This window comes from Lactuca virosa, chromosome 1 (genome assembly GCF_052849685.1).
Source record: "Lactuca virosa cultivar CGN04683 chromosome 1, Lactuca_virosa_CGN04683_v6, whole genome shotgun sequence".
NCBI classification, from domain to species: Eukaryota; Viridiplantae; Streptophyta; class Magnoliopsida; order Asterales; family Asteraceae; genus Lactuca; species Lactuca virosa.
Window position 1 is genome coordinate 68,436,146 of NC_136426.1, and position 21,063 is coordinate 68,457,208.

Sequence of the window (21,063 nt, forward strand, 5' to 3'; positions counted from 1 at the left end):
TAACTTCTTCGTTATAACTCGGATTTCGGTATTCTTTATATCTCCGGAATCCTTGTTTCGGCCACTACAACTTTCTTAATAGATATCGGATTTATCTAATATTTATTTTCGACGCTTATTTTTATTCTTAATTCATTAATCATAATAATTAAGCAGATAAGCACATAATTCACATAATATTCACATAATTCCTCTTTATTACTTCAAAATGAGTTACAAAGGTTAACCTAGACTATTACGTCAATATTAATGCCTAGCCTAGAAATACGGGCGTTACACTAGCATTGTGACCTTTGTTGTGGCATTTGCTGCAAGTGACTGTCAAGTATTTACTACTTAAACTGGTACTTTGAGTTGGCTCATCAGCTGCCCTCTTCCTTTTTTTTTCGTTGGCTTGCCAACCTATAAACAAATTTATAAGGATACATATCAACAAGTTTAGTAAATAGTTTCAAATTAAGTTATGCAAAACATGTATATGTAACACCCAAATTTTCAAAACAATTTTTCATTTCAAAACATACTTTCCACCACATAAAAATCACAAAATCATAATAAATCTATGTATCATCACAAAACATGTCCCAAGATCTCATATAAATAAATCCTCTCTCGTGTGTACGAATCATGCCGGCGCCTTCCCGCGATCCTCACTAGTACCTGAAACACATCACACAACAACTGTAAGCATAAAAGCTTAGTGAGTTCCCCAATATACCACATACAACATATACGCCACTCGAGGCTACAATACGACCCTCCGGTCCGATGTGTCTCAGCGGGACCCTCCAGTCTCGTAGCTCGTTGGACCCTTCGGTCCAGTCTGTATCGTTGGACCCTTCGGTCCGGTCTGTATCGTTGGACCCTTCGGTCCGGTCTATATCGTTGGACCCTTCGGTCCGGTCTATACAAAACATAGCATACATATAACACAATGCACATAATCTCATACATACACATAGCATACAAGACCCTCTGGTCTACACATAAATACCACTCTAGGTAATGTATAGTGAGAAGACTCACCTCGGATGTCTCGGATAATATCCCGCCCGTATATATACTGATCTAGCCTCTGCCTATACACATAACATAATCATCTCAATCAATCACGACTCTCTAGGCTAGACTAGACTCTCACATGTCCTCTAAGAAGGCTAAAAGGCTATTTTACCCTTCAAACAGTCCACAAGTTCCATTGTTGACCAAACCCAAAAAGTCAACAAAAGTCAACGGTCAACCCTTGACCAGACTCGCCGAGTGCACAAATGTGACTCAGCGAGTTCAGTCGTGAACTCGAGTCCTCTATCCCCCTTCTGACTCACTTCATTCCCCCAATTCGGCAAGTCACTCACTGTATGATTCATGGGAAACCCTAACCCTACTCGCCGAGTCTGTCCTTGGACTCGGCGAGTTCATGTCATGCACAAACTCAATTGACCTCCTGAGGTCAGATCTGTTCCTTAGAACCATAGATCTGACCTTCCCAAGCCTGATAATCACGTAAAGCTTGGATCTTGACACTCATGTGACGCCTAGGAGGCTTTACTTGGTGATTTAGCCCCAAAAACAACAACCTGAGCTCATTGCCTCCATAGCTCAACATAAAGCAAGCTGGAATAAGCTCTTTAGACCACTATGGGTCCAGATCCGAAGTCTCAAAGTGAATAGGGGCCATATTCTCACAACTCCTTCCAATAAAAGACATAAAAACTCTACATCTATGGATTCCTTCAACAAAACAGATAAAGGGGCGACATAATACCTCAAAGATGAAGTCTTTTGCTCGAAATCCCCAGATGCACAACCTCCTTGGTCCCCTCCAAGCTGGAATCACCTCCTTCTTGTAAGAATCAATCACAAAGATCAAGAAATGGCTCCTTTCCTCTCACAAACGCTCTAGCTCTTTTAGGGTTTCTCTCTGGGGTTTGGTAGCCGCAAGTGACGGCCCTAAGGGCCTTTAAATAGGTCCCAAACCCAAGAAATTAGGGTTTCATTAAACAGCGTGGACTCGCCGAGTCCACGTATGGACTCGCCGAGTCCAGTCATTAATCCAGTCCAACAATGCGCGGCTCTACTCGGCGAGTCTAAGCGCCTACTCGCCGAGTCCCTCTCCAAAACTCAAAAATAATTAGATAAATACAGTACCTAGAAATCCGGATGTTACAGTATAACAACAAACCTGTTTCTGATGTTTGGGTGGGAGAAGGGTTGTTGGACAATCGGATCTAGATCACATGCTCCTTCCATTTATTGGGTCAATTGTGTGTTGGTACATAGAATTCCATGTACTAAGCCAGTAACATTTGTTCACCCAAGCCTCAGGATCTCCACATTCTGACCCATTCTGCATCTTACCATACATTGCAACAATAGCATGCTGGCATGGAATACTTGTAATATCCCATTTCCTGCAAGTGCAACTCCTCTCTTTCAAGTTCACAACATACTGCTCCATCCATAGACCAGTCACTTGATATTTATCAGCTCCACTGAATAGAACCTTCATCTGATTTGCCTCTGTCTTATTGTTTTCTAATATTGTTGATGCAGTTGTACTTACAGAACCTTTGCATTTTTCTAGCACTTTATGAACATTTATTATTCTCTTTGTGAGGTATTCTCTAATAAATTCCAAACAAATGATTATAGGCTTGTCCCTGGCCTCATCTAACTTGGAGTTAAATACCTCACACAAGTTATTTGTCAAACTATCATTCATTTCCCTTCCTATGTATAAAACCAAAAAATTAATTAGTGAAATCAGTTATGAAATATGTTAATGAAAAGAGTATGATACTTACCAGATAAATGGGATCTTGCCCAGTGTTTTGCAAGAATTTTACTTAACCACTCATGGGGTTCTGGGTTAAGCTTTTTCAGTTTCTCCATAGCCCTATTAAATTTTGGTATGCTATATACTTTTCCACAACACCATACTGCTTCCCTCGATTCATCTCCTTTGTGTTTCAATTTCATGTTGTCAAACACATGTATTAAACAGAACCTTTGCTCAGCTGATGGAAATAGCTTCTCTATTGTAGCCAATATTCCATGTGAGTACAATTAAAATAAGTTAGTAAATGAAATAAAAAAGTGAAGTATGTTGAAGTTAGAGGGTACCTTTTGCCAATCTGAAATGAAGGTGAAGTTAGATGAAGAATTCAAATCCAATTCATCACCTAAGTGTTCCAAAAACCATGTCCAAGAGTTAATATTTTCAGTTTCTACAATGGCATATGCAACTGGGTAAATGCCATTGTTCGAATCAAGCCCAATTGCAGTGAGGATCTGTCCAGGAAAGGGACCCTTCAAAAACGTACCATCAAATCAAAGAAAATCTCTCAAACCTTTTTTCAATCCCTCCTTCAATGGACCTAAGCATATATATATATATATATATATATATATATATATATATATATATATACATATATATATATATATATATATATATATATATATACGTTTGAAGATCCTTGTTTCAGAACACAAGTTGGGTTCATTTTCCACATTTATCTTCACAGTTGTTCCTGGATTCTTTGACTGCAATTCCATGGTATATTCTCTTAATATATCATATTGCTTTTCATAATCACCATACACAAATGTTTTGCGATAGCTTTTGCCCGGAATACTTTCATCTTTGATATTGAAAGTGAATACCTTTGTACTAAGTCCTCCTGTAAAGCACGTGTAAGGATCTTGGGGTTACTTTCAACTTGATGCAATATGTTGTTAGCTAGAAACTTAGATGAACAAGCCCTCACTGTCGTTGTTTGCAAACAAGAATGATAATCTTCATATGTTTTAACAGCCCAAACTTTTTTTCATCTGCCCTAGATATAAAAAGAACCCATGGACACGTTGTTTTCTTGGAAAGTACTAAATTTCCCCTACCTTTATTACTGCCACCAGTCAATTAAGGGAAAAGACCCATACACTTTACCCTAACTCTTGTCTTGTCATTATTTACATAATGTAGATCCCTCCTTTCTTTTACAAAGTAGTTGACAATAACTTCTCTGATCTTTTTCTTTTCCTTAAAAGTCTGACCAATCTTAAAAGCTTTTGTGTGAACCTCACCAGATGAACAAGCAACTGGTTTTAGAATGGATTTTAATGATTTCTTTCTAGGCTCTTGTTCACTAGCAAATGACTCAAACACATCATTATCTAAGACTTCTAAAGGTTCATCTTCAATGTCTTCATGTTCCTCTGTATTATTGTTTGTCTGATCAGGCTGCCCCAAGTAAATGTCTTCATCAAGTACACTACAGAAGTTGATCATGTTCACCTCCACATCATCTATCAAAGGTTCCTCATCAAACACTGTTTTTTTTTTGCATCATGCTGACTATGAAATTCACTTTCATCTTCACTATCCTCACAATCATATTCATCATCTATAATTGGTTCATTATCTATGATTGCCTCATCATTCATGACTGACTCATCATTCATAATTGGATCATCATCCATGAGTGGCTCATTACCCTGTATCACTTGCGAAGGTCCACCAAATGTTCCATATGGCACAATGGACTGGGAGTAGTCTAGTTTTTTCCTAGAAGATCCAACATATTTTCCCTTCTTTTGGTTCCTATCTGGTTCAGGGGACACATCATTAACCAACTCCTCAATAATAACCTTTGTTGGGGATAAAAAATAATTGTTAACCCTTGTATGCCCATGCTCTATGTAGATACTTAATAGGTTATTTTGTTCCACATCATTTGACAATACATGCATATCCCCATCATTTCCTAGAGGTAAGAGACCAAAGTCCAACTCTACTTCTGGAATAAGAAAATGATAATACAAAGTTTACCCTTCTACGTACCCTATTTCTCAAACCATTGTATCCAACCCATGCACGGAGAAAACGTCAATATCTACGAAGTAAACATAGTCTATTGTTCCATCTACGTACCTTCTCCCAGGGCTTTTCGTGAATATCCCACCGTGATGGATTTTCAATGTGAAGTAGTTGTTTATTCCCTCTGAAACAAAGAATAACAAAAAAAAAAAAATTCAACTGTTTGGGCGTAATTTCAAATCGACAAAATGTATGATCATGTTAGTAAGTCACTTACGGTATAACCTTTCCAAATCATAGTTTGATGCTTTCATGTGTTTGGAACGGACCGACCATAACGTTAACACCATTATCGTTTTCAATCGAACTGGAAGATGATCCTTGCCTTGCGTTACGTTGGAGAAGACGATGATGAATGCGAAAGGATAATGGGTAGCTGGGGAAGATGATCTTTGTAATTAATTGCAAAGATCATCCGTATATTATGTGCATAATGAAGGATTACAGTGACGGCGAGGTGAAAAGACAAAAATACCCCTACACTAACGGTACAAAAGTGACGAGGTTAGGTTCAAGGACCAATCGCGCAATGAACTGAAACCATAAGGATCAGTCGCGTGACTTTTTGCTAGGAAGTCCTCAAAGTGAGATATTTTGTAAACCATAGGGACCAATTGTGAAATTTTGTCTAAAAATATAATTTAAATACTTATAAAGGAAGCATTTTTTCTTTCACCACATTCATTTGAAACTCCCATGACTTTTCAATTTCTTTCTAATAATGATTATAAGTTATGTTTAACTTAAAGTGTAATCATATATAAACTAAATTTCAATATTAAAATAATATATTTACTTCTACCAATAAAGTTTAACTTTTAACATGTTATACTTAATTTATTAGTTTTAATATGTTGTTGTTGGTAACCATTATCATTTTAAAGTTACAACTTTTGAACAGTTTGGATAAAATACTTAAATTGTTAATTTTAAATATAACATTACATGGCCAACTTAAATATAAATTTCAGTTTAACTTAAAAACCCCAAATAATATTTTGTAAATAGTTAAAAGTGATAAATTGTAGTGCTAAATGCAAAAACTGAATTGTAATCTCAAATTAACTAAAATATTTCCTAAAGATATTTGTATAATCATTAAAAGTTTTCAAATAACTAGCTTAAAATAATTTACAATAAAAATAGTTAAAAATAACACTATATAAATGATTATATTGTTACTTCTAAAAACAAAAACAATGTTTAATGTTTTAAATAATTACAATAATAGAAATTAAAACGTTAAGCAAATAAATTTTAAAAAATTAATTAACGATAACAACAACTATAAATAACATTAAACCATATATTATATTTAATTTTATTCATTAGTAACAAGCAGATAGAGGTCATTCAAACGATTAAGATTATGCAGTTTTAATAGATGTATATATTATCATATAATTTGAAATAATCAATATATTATATCAATTAGTATACAAATTATTATATCAAATTTAACAACAACGTTTGTTATATTTAAGAAAACATATACTGTAAAGATTTCAACTATATATGTGTTTCTGCGCATCGCGCGGGCATTTATCTACTATAATTTAAATTGTAAAATGTTAAGGAAACATGATATTATGTATTAAATAATTTTACCACAACATCATCAATTACTTAAAAATATATGTACACAAATTTTTAATCTGTTTTGGATTCAAATAATCATCATAGCGATTTAAAAATATATGTACACAAATTCTTAATCTGTTTTGGATTCAAATAATCATCATAGAGACGACTACAATAATTCGTACACACATGGTATTTCAATTCAAGATGATAGCATGAATTTCAAGAAAATAGTATTTTCATATGGTATTCCTATTTGATTCATCCACGAAATAGATGATTTAGGTAAGAGTCTAATGGTGTTTTAGAAACAATAGATCATTTCACCTGACCATAATGAGTTTCTAAATCTAAGACAGCCATGTGACACCTCCCCATAATGAGTTCTTAAGTCTAAGACTAATGTTGTTGCATCTTCATTGTTGATGTGGCCTTGAAAAACACTGTTCCATTTGCACAAAATGTCAAGCTCGACATCTCCCAACGACAATCGACTAGGAGAGTGAAAGAGATTTTATTTTTTTACCCCATTTCCAATAAAAAGTCGTTGTTTTTTAACCAAAAAATTGAACAAAAAAAACAAAAAATTTACACACTTTTAACCGTTATAAATACTAACAACGACCTTCACTTAATCGAGTATTTCCTTATGTTGTTCCTATGTTCTACATTGTGTTCTAGGTTATGTTTCAAGTGGTGTAACTTTCCATTCAATTAATGAAATGTTAGCTTTTATAAAATTTATTTGTTTAACTTAAAAAAATGGTCCAAAATGACAAGTTGAACATGTTTTGTGACAAAATCAATATGACAGTGTAACGTTCGCAGATTCGGGCTAGACATTTAAGATATAATAGATAATCTTAGTTAAAGATGTAGTAGTCGTAATGAATATCTCGTGGATATAAGGAGCGCATAATCAAAAAGTTATGCTTCTTCTAAGTTTCACGATCAGACCGACACAGCTATGTTTGTCATAAAAATAAATTAGAGATCGATTGCTTGTTAGTCTAAGTAATCTAAACGAAAGTCGTAGTAATCGTAAAAGAGAGCTTGTACGTGCAAAGAACATCCAAATCTGACTTCATATGAGGAAGTTATGATTTTTCAAAGTTTCAGCGCAGCTGTATGTGACTCAAAAATCGGAATTTAAATCGGTTGATTGTTAGCCGAAACAGTCTAAATGAGAGTTAAAGATCTCGTGAAAAGGATTTCGTCGATATAAAGACAGTCGAGAACGAATGTTGTATGAAAGAGTAATGATTTTTATACGGATTTTAACAGTCTAATCCTGTTAAAAATATAACTTTAAAAATAAAGTGAGAATTAGCCGACGGAGTTTAAATGAAAGTTGTCGTACTCGCCGATAGCTACATGTGGATATAAAGAATGTCGAAGACGTAGCTCATATGAGAAAGATACGATTTTCTAAATTTTTTTTAGAAGCGTCACGCGTAGGTAGATTACGCGGCACACATGCCTTCTAGAAAGGTGACACAGACCACCAACATGTGCAGCATGTGGCAGCAACCTGAAGGAGCAACATAGCACAAGTTCACAACATGCACCTGTATAGGCATGACACGCCTGGAAAAATCTGGCTATAATTAGGGGCTAAGCCTCATTCCCCTCCCTCAATATTTCAGAACCAATCATCTTTGGATTTCTTCTATAAATCTCAAAATTCTCTAGTATTTAGGATATTTTAGTAGAAAATCTGGAGCTCTAGGAGCCTGACAAAGAGAAGTGTTTGGGACAGAGTTCTACCCGTGCAATTTCCCGATTTTCGCTAAGAAATCTCTGTAAGTTAAGCTGCACTTTCTATGCTTCAAGTGTAACATATATTTATTTTCATAGTCGTTATTATGAATCTATAAATAAGATTTATCTGTGGTTCCATGTCATAATACTGATTAATCTACTTACGGGGGTGATGTCTAGGCTAGATTTAGTGAGGTGTTTAAAGTGAGATTTTCAAACAGTATACTATGTATACTAAACGGACCCTACATTTGATATTATCTTACCTGGTTGATCCTTATCAACTATAGATCGGTAGACAATGGGATTATTGAGGAATCTATACAATCATTAGTTCCAGGGAATATAAGAATAAGACTTAGAAATAATCATACCTAGGTCACATTAAAGGAAAAGTTGAGGTGTTAGGCAAAGCTCTGCACAAATCACAAGTCATCCACTTTAACAAGTGAGTGCATAGTTACTTTCATCTTATACATAGATATGAAGTATTTAGATAATTAAATGTTGTGTGTGCTTATTATATGTGATTAAGATGTTCTGTGTTAGATGAAACAATATGAGATGATTCTTATCTAATTTAACCATATATGTATTTTTATACTTATAATATATTGGATAGTAAAGAGTAATGAGAGATGAAAATGATGATAAGATGGCATGACATTTATAGTACGACGAGAGATGAAAATGATGATAGGATGTCACGAATTTTATAGTACTATTGCACTAATGATGTAGTCATATAACAGAGTATAAATGACGACCAAAGACTATTCTAGACAATCCAGTGGAACACAAACATGCTCACAACCTGTAGTTGATGAACTACATGTTCATACGATGTACTTTATTCCATACTGACATGTATTGCGAAGGAATTCTCGAAACAATATTGTCTACTCGATGTTCACGATGATCCTTAGAATAGGTCCCCTAGAGATGAATATATAAGAAAAGGGGGATGGGTAATCGGGTTAGATGTTTAATGTGAAATATATAATTAAACAAATTAATTATATTATTGTTGGTTGAAAACTCTATGTACTCACCAGGCTTCCTAGCCCGACCCACTCAATTTCTTGGCATCACGGGTAGTGGTACGGAGGTACATGGATAGTGATATTTGATGAGAGACTCGATGAAATGTAGGCCATTACTATAATAAGATGTTGTAAGGCCTGTAATGACTATGTTTATTTTTATGTTTCTTATATCAGTTATGACATCCCAAGTTTTTAATAATCAATGAAATTTTTTTATTTGGAAATAATTTTTCTGGGACAAATTCTATATTTATAAAAAATCCTCTATTTTAAGATAAGCATAAAGAAAATGTCTTATCGGGCCGAGAAAATGAGGATGTCACAGACAATGATTTGACAATGCACCAAGTGTGACACCATTTTTCATCATAATATTTCATTTCATAGTTTACTTCGTATTAAATATTTTTCTATAATTCTTCTATGAAAAAACCAATATAAGTATTAATATGTCGTAATAACAACCAAATCCTCATTCGAATGAATTAATTATAAAAGTTATAAAACTATATATCTATATCTATATCTATATATACTTATGAATGAGACATTTTTTCTTGCACCATATGCATTTAAAACCTCCAAAACTTTTCATATCTTATAATATATGCATTTTTATTCAAACTATATTCATTTGAAACCTCCTATTTTAATGAATACCACTCAAAAGTCTCTTAATAATGATTAACCATTCAAAGGTTTTATAACTTATATAATATGTTTAATAAACAACTAATGGATAGTCTACTATAAAAGACCAACCTTTTGTGTAGACTGTAGACACATAAATACCAATCACATACAAAATTCACAAAGAAAACAAGTTTAAAGATTTTGGTGTTGGTTTGAGGGCTTTGGACCATTTTTCGAGCCATGTTATTATGTTAAGGTTTTTAATTTGTAAGTTGTTATATACTATTTTTTTTTCTTGGTTTAAGTATTTTGTTAAGACAATCATTGAATGCCGTGGTTGAAATTTTAATGTAAATTAGATTATATTCATGTTATCAATCATATGTTATGGAATGTGATAGATAATATTTAATTATATATTATATATATGTTTGTATGTTTGTGTTGCTTCAAATCAATAGTTAATTATAAATAATGGATATGTCATATTATCCATGTAAGTCTCTTTTAAAATATAAATTGTCTATCTTATCACTTTATATTTTAGTATATGTTTAACATTTTAATTATAATAATAAATGATTTTTAAAAGTTTTCTTTCACTTATTAATAAAAACAAGTGGTTTTAAAATTAATGAACGATAATTATAAATAATAAAATCCAATTATAAAAATCATGGATATGTTATATTATCCACGCAAGTCTCTTTTGAAATGCAAATTTTCAATCTTATCACATTATTATTTAGTATATGTTTCAGGTTTGAATAATAATATTAAGTGTTTCTTAAAAGTTTTCTTTAACTTATTAATAATAATAAGTGGTTTAAAATTAATGAACACTAAATTTAAATTATAATAACATCAATTTATAAATTACATAACGTTAGCTACAAATAAATTGTATTTTAAATGAATATCATTATTGAAATTCGAAAATAATCACATAAGTAAAAATTTAAATTAATCAATCATAACAATTGTTAAAAATAATACTAAATAGATAATTATATTTAATTCTATTAATGAGGAAGGTGGGTTGATGTTAGTGAATATTATTGTTCAAAATAGTTGAGATTGTATATATATATATATATATATATATATATATATATATATATATATATATATATTAGTTTAAAAATATTATGTTAAACATAACCATTATAAACATATATTTTTCAATAGTCTAACAATATATATTTAACCTGCGCCGCGCAACGCACGAGAATTCGTCTAGTATACTTATAAATGAATCATTTTTCCTTTCACCACATTAATTTGAAACTCCCATTCATTTTTCCTTTCACCACATTCATTTGTAACTCCCATGACTTTTCAATTTCTTTCTAATAATGATTATAAGTTGGTTAATAAGGTAAAATAAATATCAAACCTAAAGTGTAATCATATATAAACTAAATTTTAATATTAAAACAATATCTTTACTTTTACTTATAAAGTTATGTTTTTTTTAACTTTTAACATATTATGCATAATTTATTAGTTTTAATATATTATTGAATGTAAATCATTATCATTTTAAAGCTACAACTTTTGAACAATTTATATAAAATACTTAAATTATTAATTTAAATATAGCAATACAGGGTCAACTTAAATATAAATTTTAGTTTAACTTTAACAACCCAAATAATATTTTGTAAATAGTTAAAAGTGATAAATTGTAGTGTCTTTCTAATAATGATTATAAGTTGGTTAATAAGGTAAAATAAATATCAAACCTAAAGTGTAATCATAAATAAACTAAATTTCAATATTAAAATAATATCTTTACTTCTACTTATAAAGTTATGTCTTTAACTTTTAACATATTATACTTAATATATTAGATTTAATATGTTGTATGTAAACCATTATCAGTTTAAAACTACAACTTTTGAACAGTTTGGACAAAATACTTAAATTGTTAATTTAAATATAACATTACAATGTTAACTTAAATATAAATTTTAGTTTCAATTGAAAAACCCAAAAAATATTTTGTGAATAGTTAAAAGTGATAAATTGTACTGCTAAATGCAAAAACTAAATTGTAATTTCAATTTAACTAAAATATTGTCTAAAGATATTTTTATAATCGTTAAAAGTTTTCAAATAAGTAGATTAAAATAACTTACAATAACAATAGTTAAAAATAACTCTATATAAATGATTATATTGTCACCTTTAAAATCAAAAAACAATGTTTGATGTTTTAAATAATTATAATGATAGAAATTAAAACGTTAAGCAAATAAATTTTAAAAAATTAATTAACAATAACAACAACTATAAATAACATTAAACCATATATTATATGTAATTTTATTCATGAGTAACTCGAGTGTAGAAGTTATTCAAACGATTGATATTATGCAGTTATAATAGATGTATATATTATCATATAATTCACAATAATCAATATATTATATTAATTTAGTATACGAGTTATTATATCAAATTTAACAACAACATTATTGTTATATTTTAAAAAAACATATATTTGTAAAGATTTCAACTTTATAGGTGTTTATGCGCAACGCGCGGACATTCGCCTAGTATACTTATAAAAGAGACATTTTTGGTTGCACCACATGCATTTGAAACCTCTATGACTTTTCAATATCTTTGTAATAATTATTATAAATTAGTTAATAATGTTAAATTAATGCAAAAACTAAATTATAATCATAAATTAACTAAACTACAATATTAAAATATCATATTTTACTTCTATTTATAAAATTATAATTTCAACTTTTTACATATTATATTTAACTTATTAGTTTAGATATATTGTTGCATGTGAGCAGTTGTCATTTTAAAGTCATAAATTTTGTATAATTTATGATTTTATGCAAAATAGTTAAATTATTAATTTCAATATAATGTTAAACGGTTAACTTAAGTCAATTTCAGTTAAACTTGAAAAAAAATCGAGAGAATATTTTATAAATAGTTAAAAGTTATAAATTATAGTGTTAAACTTAAATTGTAATCTTAAATTAACAAAAAAATGATGAAACTATTTTATATAATCATTAATAATTTCAAATATGTAGCTTAAAAATAACTTAGAATAAGAATAGTTAAAAGTAATATTATATAAAACAGTTATAATATCTTTAAAAACAAAAACAATGTTTGTTGTTTTAAATAATTACAATCAAAGAAACTAACAATATTCATCAAATAAATTTTAGAAAATATAAATTTCTGAAACTAAATTAAAATAATTAAGAGTTTCCAAATACATTATTTTAAATAACTTACAACAACAATAGTTAAAAATAACATTATATACAAAAATTATATTATTACCTTTAAAAACAAAAACAATGTTGATGTTTTAAATAATTACAATGATAGAAATTAAAATCTTAAGCAAATAAATTTTTTAAAATTAATTAATCATAACAACAACTATAAATATCATTAACTCGTATATTATAATTAATTTTATTAATGAGTATCGCGCATGTAGAGACCATTGAGACAGATTGAGATTATAGAATTTTAAAAGATGTACACATTGTCATATAATTCAAAACAAACAATGTCTATACCAACTTATTATAAGAATTATTATACAATAGCTAACAACAACATCATTGATATATTTAAAAAAAACATATATTTGTAAAGATTTCAAATATATTGTTGTATTTTGCGCAACGCGTATGTATTCGCCTAGTTGTTTCATAATTATATTAGATAAAGAGATTATGAACCAAGAAATTGATACTATCCGATTACCAAGTACCAAACACTTAATGGTGGTATTAAATTGGATCAACTTACCCATCCAAAATATAGAATTAAAATCTCAATTAAATGAAGGAGTATGTGTCTATATTAGATACTTAGATGTCAACAAAATCGGTGCATCAATTGGACTCGCATGTGTTGTTTTCTTTTTCAATCTTGGGTGGCTTTTTTCAAATATTGGTCTAGAATGAACGTCGGGCCGACGGGACTTTACATTCATTGGCGGAATTTTAAATTTTTTTTTAAACTACATATTGTACGAAAAGAAGAAAAATTATATTAGAATACTAAACTTTAAAATTATACAATATCTCATAAATATAAAAACATACAAACGGTTGCATAAAGATATCCACTAACCTTCTTTCCATTTAGTATCCTAAATTTAATCTTCTATATGGGTTATGCACTCTTCAAGATTGACATAACTTTCTGCTCTCCATCGAATTATAATACTCTTTAAGCATCGCAAACATTTGTATTGAATCATCCGTCAACATACACCTCTTACACTTAATATCTTGTCACTAAGAGAAAAACAACGTTTTGAAGATATGGTACTTGTTTAGACCGTTAGTATATCCTATCCATTCTGGGTGCACTTTATATTAACCAAAATTTTCTATTGACTGTTACCATTTTAAAGTATCAAAGTTTTCAATTTCTTCAAAAAGTTATACAGCATAGTCGATTGCTTTATAAATTGAAATTTCATCTAAAGATGATTGAAGTCTTGAACATTTTGATTGAGAAAACTCATTAAATCATGAGGTGTCGATACTCATAAAACTTTTGATAAAATTTTGAAGAATATAGTTTGATTAGTTGGTTACCTCTTGACAGAAGATCATGATTCATGAATTTTTTTCTCGATTCATGTATGCATTATCATATCTATTTTATAATTGTTCAATATAATGTTCAAAGTTTGTTACATTTTAATTTATGTTAACTTCATGTTAACACAACATTCTACCAATGATAGTTATCCTTAAGATTATGGGCGTGTTTGGCAAAAGTAGCTGTTAGCTGGAAGCGGGTAGCGGGTAGCTGGTAGCGGGTAGCTGGTAGAGGGAAGCTGTAACTTTTATTTGTTATATGAGTGTTTGGCAAAAGTAGTTGGAAGCTTTTGAAATATATAAAATTACATAAAAGGACAATTGATTAAAAATAAATAAATATATAAATATATTTTTAAGGGTAATTATGGAAATTGATTTCAAAAGCTCAGTAGCGTTTTGTTAAACGCTACATGAAGTAGCTTTTAGATTTGTAGCGTTTTGTTTTAACTAAAAGCTAAACGCTCGTACTACCAAACGAAACTTTTTGTTTAAACAAGAGCGTTTTGTCAAAAGTTAAAAGCTAGAAGCTTCCAAACGCTTCCAAAAGCTTCATGCCAAACATGCCCTATACCTTTAAATTTTATAAGTGGGTTTAATATTGGAGAAAAAAATGGTGGAAAATTTAAAATATTTTGAAGTATTTTTGTCATTTCACCAATAAAATTTTCTTTTATCAAAGCAATTTCATATGTTGCAAAATAAGTTTTTGATAACATTCATGTTTGTTTTTTTTTTTTGCTTGGTATAGTACTCTTTTATATATATATATATATATATATATATATATATATATATATATATATATATATATATATATTGTAACATACACGTTTTGAAATCGTGTTTTAAGTAAATAATATTATGAAATATTATGTGATATTGAGTATTGAGTTCTAACAGATAGTTTTTACTAGAAATAAGGTAAAACTATGTTTAGAATCACTCGGAAAATATTGGAAGTCTTATGATATTCCAATTAAAAGTTAAAATATCGAAATTTAACGAAAATATAAAATTTGAAATAAGTAAAATTTTATTATTGAAAGTTGTAGATAATCTCTTTAGAAACATTTAGGCGAAAACCTCATCGAAATCCGAGTTATAACGAAGAAGTTATGACCAATCGAAGATCCGCGACAAAACCGGCACGGCGCCGAATGACGTAAAAAGTGAGTTTTTGATAAACTAGTTTTTAGCCTTAGTGATATAAATGAAAGTTGTAGTATTCGTTAAACCGAGAATTTTGATAAAAAGAACGCCAAAATCTGACTTCGTATGAGGAAGTTATGATTTTTCTAAGTTTCAGCTTAGTAGTAGACAGCTAAAAACTCGAATTTTAGATCGAGTGATTTTTAGCCGACACAACCAAAATGAGAATCGAAGGTCTCGTCATTAGCAGTACAACGGTAAAAAGTCTGACGAAAACGGACGTCGGATGAAGAAGTTATGAATTTTTAACGGATTTACCAGTCCCGGTCTGTTAAAAATAATAATATTAAAATAAATTCAAAATTTTCCGACAAAGTCTAAACGAAAGTTGTAGATCATAATTTTCCCTACGCGTGTATATAAAGAACGTAAAAAACGGAGCCCGTATGAGAAAGTTATGGATTTTACAAGATTGGGCACAATTTTCGAGAATTTTCGCATGAATAGTGCCAGCCACGTCACCCTCGCTCTGAGCTGGCCACGTGTCCGAAGCTGCTGCGTGGCGCGTCCGAGAAGCGACGCGTGTCGCACAGGTGTCTGAAGTTGATCACGTGATCCTCGCATGCATCCCTCGTGCCCGACCCGCGTGTCGTTTCCTGATTCGACCGAGGATGCTGGCCCGATCCGAAGCGAGTAGCTGCGTCATTCGACCAATCCGAAGCGCACACCTGTTCCGAACCTCGCATACGAGCCTCGCCATTCTGCCGCGTGTCCGAGCTTCGCTGCAACCTGGCCCTTCCCTCTTGCTTCGGATCCGAGGCTCGCACCTATATAAGGGGTGCGAGACCTCCCGGGTAAATGTTAGAAATTTGGCAAATTTCACCCCTAAACTCATATTTCTTCTACTTCCACTTCCCCCGAAGCCCCGGTATTAATTCCAACGCCCGAAACACGCCCCGAAATTCCCGAGAAGCCCGAAAAATTTATCTTTTCGGTTTCGAAGCCCAACCCTCGCAGGGCCCGGTTTTCAAGAAAACTCCCGGTTTTCAACGAAGGAAGTCATATTTAGAGCCGAAGTGCTGCCCAAATTACTATTTTAACCCCCGGTTATTTCACGGTGAGTTTAATATATATGAACAATTGTATGTTATGTGTTATATGTGTTATGTGCTTTTCCATGTTATCATCTCGTGTTATTATTTATGCTATTTTTATAGCAAGGTTATACCTCTGACCACGAAATGTATGACATATGCATCACTTGGGTATTGGTATGTACCGTTGACCATGAAGTGTATGACATATGCATCACTTTGGCTTCGGCAGTATGCTAAGATAAGGCTGAAAGCCTGAATATTCTAGCAAAATGATATTCCTGAGTATTTTTTGTGCCACTTGTGCTGAAACTTTATTGATTGTATATCAAGTATGAAAATTGTTATGTCTCATTGATTGATATGGAAAGCTTTTCGCATTATGTCTTTGTTGTTCCTTGTTCCTCTTTGCTTCTGCCATATTGAAGTATATATATATGGCATAACGTTATATTGTATCTATTATTGAACTCACTAAGCGTCACCGCTTACCCTTCTCAATGTTTAACTAATTTGCAGGAGATAAGCTTCCAGTATAGTTATATACTGATAGAAGATTTTTGAATAGTTTGAAACTATTGTATTGATAGAAGATTTTCGAATAGTTTGAAACTATTGTATTTTGCATTTCCATATGTATAATTTATAGAATCCTGGGAAGTTATGTAATATATAACACTTTGAAATAGTTGGTTTGTATCCGGTAGTTTGTAATCACTTTATCAATATAAAATATTGTTTTTTTTTTATGAATATGCACGTAGCATGTTTCGGAGTAACATTTGTCAAATACGAAAGTGTGGGTCTTTCATATATATATATATATATATATATATATATATATATATATATATATATATATATATATATATATATATATGGGGAAAAGTTCAATAGACAACCATTATTAATCAAGGAACCAAGGAACCAATCCAAAGCGTCGGAATTTAAAGTGATCAACGGCAAAACGAAGGGTTTTAAATTTTTATAATGGACGCACATGTACCGGATTATAACAAAACTCACTTCATTTTTTTCATTTAAATTTTTTTAGGCCAAGTTGTTTATCGAAAAAAAAAACCGAATATACCGTTGTTCACGATTTTTCGTCCTCTTTCCATAGAGATTCATGATGATATATAAAAAACGAACTTTTTTTTTTCGAAAAAAAACCCACTTAATTTTCTTAGTTTTTTCAATATTTAAGTTTATTTTTATAAAAAAAAAAACTAATTATACCAAAAATATTAATTTTTTGTACTCTATTAATAAACATCAACACCGACGAAAAAAAAAAAAAACCTCGAACAGTACAGATTCACACTGTGAATCTAAACTGTAAATATTTCAATTTTTAACATTCACAATATGAAAAATCTCGAACAGTTCAGATTCACATTGTGAATCTGAATTACTATTATACACACTGTGAATCTGAGAAGGTTCAAAAAAAAAAAACCTCGATCAGTGTAGATTCACACTGTGAATCTAAACTGTAAATATTTCAAATTTTAACATTCACAATGTGAAAAAGTTCCGATCAGTTCAGATTCACACTGTGAATCTGACTTCTTATTATGCACACTGTGAATCTAAGGAGGTTCATAATGTGAATCTGAATAGGTTTACAATATGAATCTGAACAGGTTCACAATGTGAATCTAAACTGAAATAAAGTTTTTTTTTTAACTTGAATATTAATCTATGTTTAAAAAGTACAAAAAATATGAATTTTGATATATTTATTAATTTTTTTTCTATAAAAAAATAGACCTTAAATTTTTTCATCAAAGAAAATGAAGTGAGTTTTTTCGAAAAAAAAAAGTTTGTTTTTTATATATCATCATGGATCTCTATGGAAAGAGAACGAAAAATCGTGAACAACGGTATATTCGGTTTTTTTTTCGATAAAAAACATGGCCTAAAAAAAATTAAACGAAAAAAAGTGGTGAGTTTTTTTGTAAATGGTGGATTTTTTGGTATAATCCGGTGTGTGCGTCCAATGTAAAAGTGTACATCTATTTCCTTGGCCGTTGATCGTTATGATTTCCAACGCTCACGATTGGTTCCTTGGTTAATTATGGTTCTCTATTGAACCTCACCCTATATATATATATATATATATATATATATATATATATATATATATATATATGGCTTAGTGAATATGTGGTTGTTATGTACCTAATATTAGGTATAGAACCATCAAAAAGTACATAGTTTTAACAAAATGCAATAAAATCTCTCTACCATCTTTCTTTTATCCTCTGTTAGACTAGATTATAGGCTTTGTACATATTTTTATGGAGTGTAAAATATTTAATTTTGCACCACAAACCATGTATAAGAATACATTATCAACTACCTATAAGTCTTCATATTCAAATTTAATATAGAAAACTATAGTGAAAGATTGAAATTGTTCATTAAAAACCCAATAAATTTCTTCTCATAACACATCATAAAGAACCATGCAATTATACATATGGTAGGTGTCAAAGTTATGAATCGTACTAGAGGTCTAATATAAACAACACATTCGAAATATATAGATGTTGGGGATAAATTGTAACGCCCGTGTTTCGAGGCTAAGCATTGATGCGATGATGTAATAGTCTAGGTCAACCATTGTAACCCATTTTAAAGTAATAAAGATGAATTACTTGAATATTATGTGAATTATGTGCTTTTGTGTGCTTATTACTTGTTTATAATTATATAATAAATAAAGGATAAAAATAAGCGTCAAAATTAAAGTGCAATATAAACCCGATACCTTTACATAAAGTTGTAGTGGTCGAAACAAGGATTTCGGATATATAAAGAACGCCGAAATCCGAGCTATAACGAAGAAGTTATGGCCCGTCGAAGTTTCACGACAAAACCGGCATGACACTGCGTGACGTAAATAGTGAATTTACGATAGAGGACTTTTTAGCCCTAGCGATCTAAACGAAAGTCGTAGTATCTGTTTAACCGAGAGCGTACATAAAAAGAACGCCCAAATCTGACTTCTTATGAGGAAGTTATGATTTTTCTAAGTTTCGGATCGACAGTGCACAGCCCGAAGTTCGAATAATAAATCGGTCGATTGTTGGCCGACACAACCTACACGAGAATCGAAGATCTCATCAATAGGAGCTCAACGATAAAAAGACAGATGAAAACAGAGTCTGTATGTAGAAGTTATGAGTTTTACACGGTCGTTTACCGGTGTAATCTTCTCATACCATTAAGTTTAAAATCGGTCGAGAATTAACCGACGAAGTCTAAACGAAAGTTGTAGAGTACAGTCCCACCTACGCGTGGATATATAGAACTTCCAAAACAGAGCTTGTACGTGAAAGATATGAATTTTTGAAGTTGGAGTGGGAAATCACGAAGGCTGTGCGAAGGGGTACGCCCAGCGTACCTTCGGACGCTCCACGTTCGCACTACGCCCCGCGTACGAAGGGGTACGCTCCGCGTATTGACTTTTTCCTCGGTCCACAACGAGCCATGTCGCCCCACCGAAGTCTCGCCACGTGTGTACGGCCGAGTTGTACGCCCCGCGTACAGCGAGGGCTATGCCCCGCGTTCGTCCGAGGCCTCGCCTATAAATGGAGGCCGAGGGCAGCCAATTCCCTCACTCCAAAATATTCTCTCTCTCTCTCTCTCACTACTTTCTATCTCTAAGCCCCGTAACCCCCCCCCCCCCCTCCCCCTAAAGCCTAGGAAAACCCCCTAGCCCCGAAGGAAGCCCCGGAGAGCCCGAAGGCTCCGAGAAAAAGAGTTTTTCGGTTTGAAACTCTGCCCGTGCAGAGCCCGGTTTTCAAGCAAACTTCCCGGTTTTGTCAAAGAAGATTATTTTAAGAAGCGAAGTGTTGTCCGAATCACTCCTTATCAGGTGAGTGTATAGTCACTTTCATCTTACACATAGATATGAAGTATTTTATATAAATTATGTGCTATGTGTATATATATGTTATCTGTTTACCTGAGATGTTTGCTGGATGAAAGATCTATACTTCTTTCTTTCAGATCTGAAACTTTTTCCTTCAGATTTACACTTTCTCATCTCAGATCTAAACTTTTTCTTCAGATCTAGACTGTATACTTTGAGATCTATGTTGGATGAAAGATCTGAACTTCTTTCCTTCAGATCTGAACTTTTTCTTCAGATCTAGACCGTATATGTATTTTATGCTTTGAAAGTTATGCTGGATAAAAGATGTAAGCTTTGTTTTACAGATCTAGACCATGTATGTATTTTATATCTACAAATATGTTGGGTAGAACATGGGTAGATGAAATAGTTGGTGTGTGGT

The 21,063-nt window shown here is 31.5% G+C and overlaps 1 protein-coding gene across 1 annotated transcript; it reads right to left on the bottom strand.

Moving 5' to 3' along the window:
- Nucleotides 1-2,233: 2,233 nt before the first annotated feature.
- LOC145114804 (uncharacterized) lies at nt 2,234-2,892 on the bottom strand. Its single transcript, XM_079050885.1, has 2 exons — nt 2,805-2,892; nt 2,234-2,730 (listed from the first exon to the last, which is right to left on the bottom strand). Exons 1-2 carry the CDS (start codon nt 2,890-2,892, stop codon nt 2,234-2,236), a joined length of 585 nt encoding a protein of 194 aa, XP_078907011.1.
- Between the last annotated feature and the right edge of the window lie 18,171 nt (nt 2,893-21,063).

Excerpts from the sequence above, each read along its gene's own strand:
- LOC145114804 (XM_079050885.1), bottom strand. The coding sequence starts at position 2,892 with ATGGAGAAACTGAAAAAGCTTAACCCAGAACCCCATGAGTGGTTAAGT. Across the intron at positions 2,731-2,804 it reads GGCAAGATCCCATTTATCTG|GAAGGGAAATGAATGATAGT; the intron begins GTAAGTATCATA and ends TTTTATACATAG.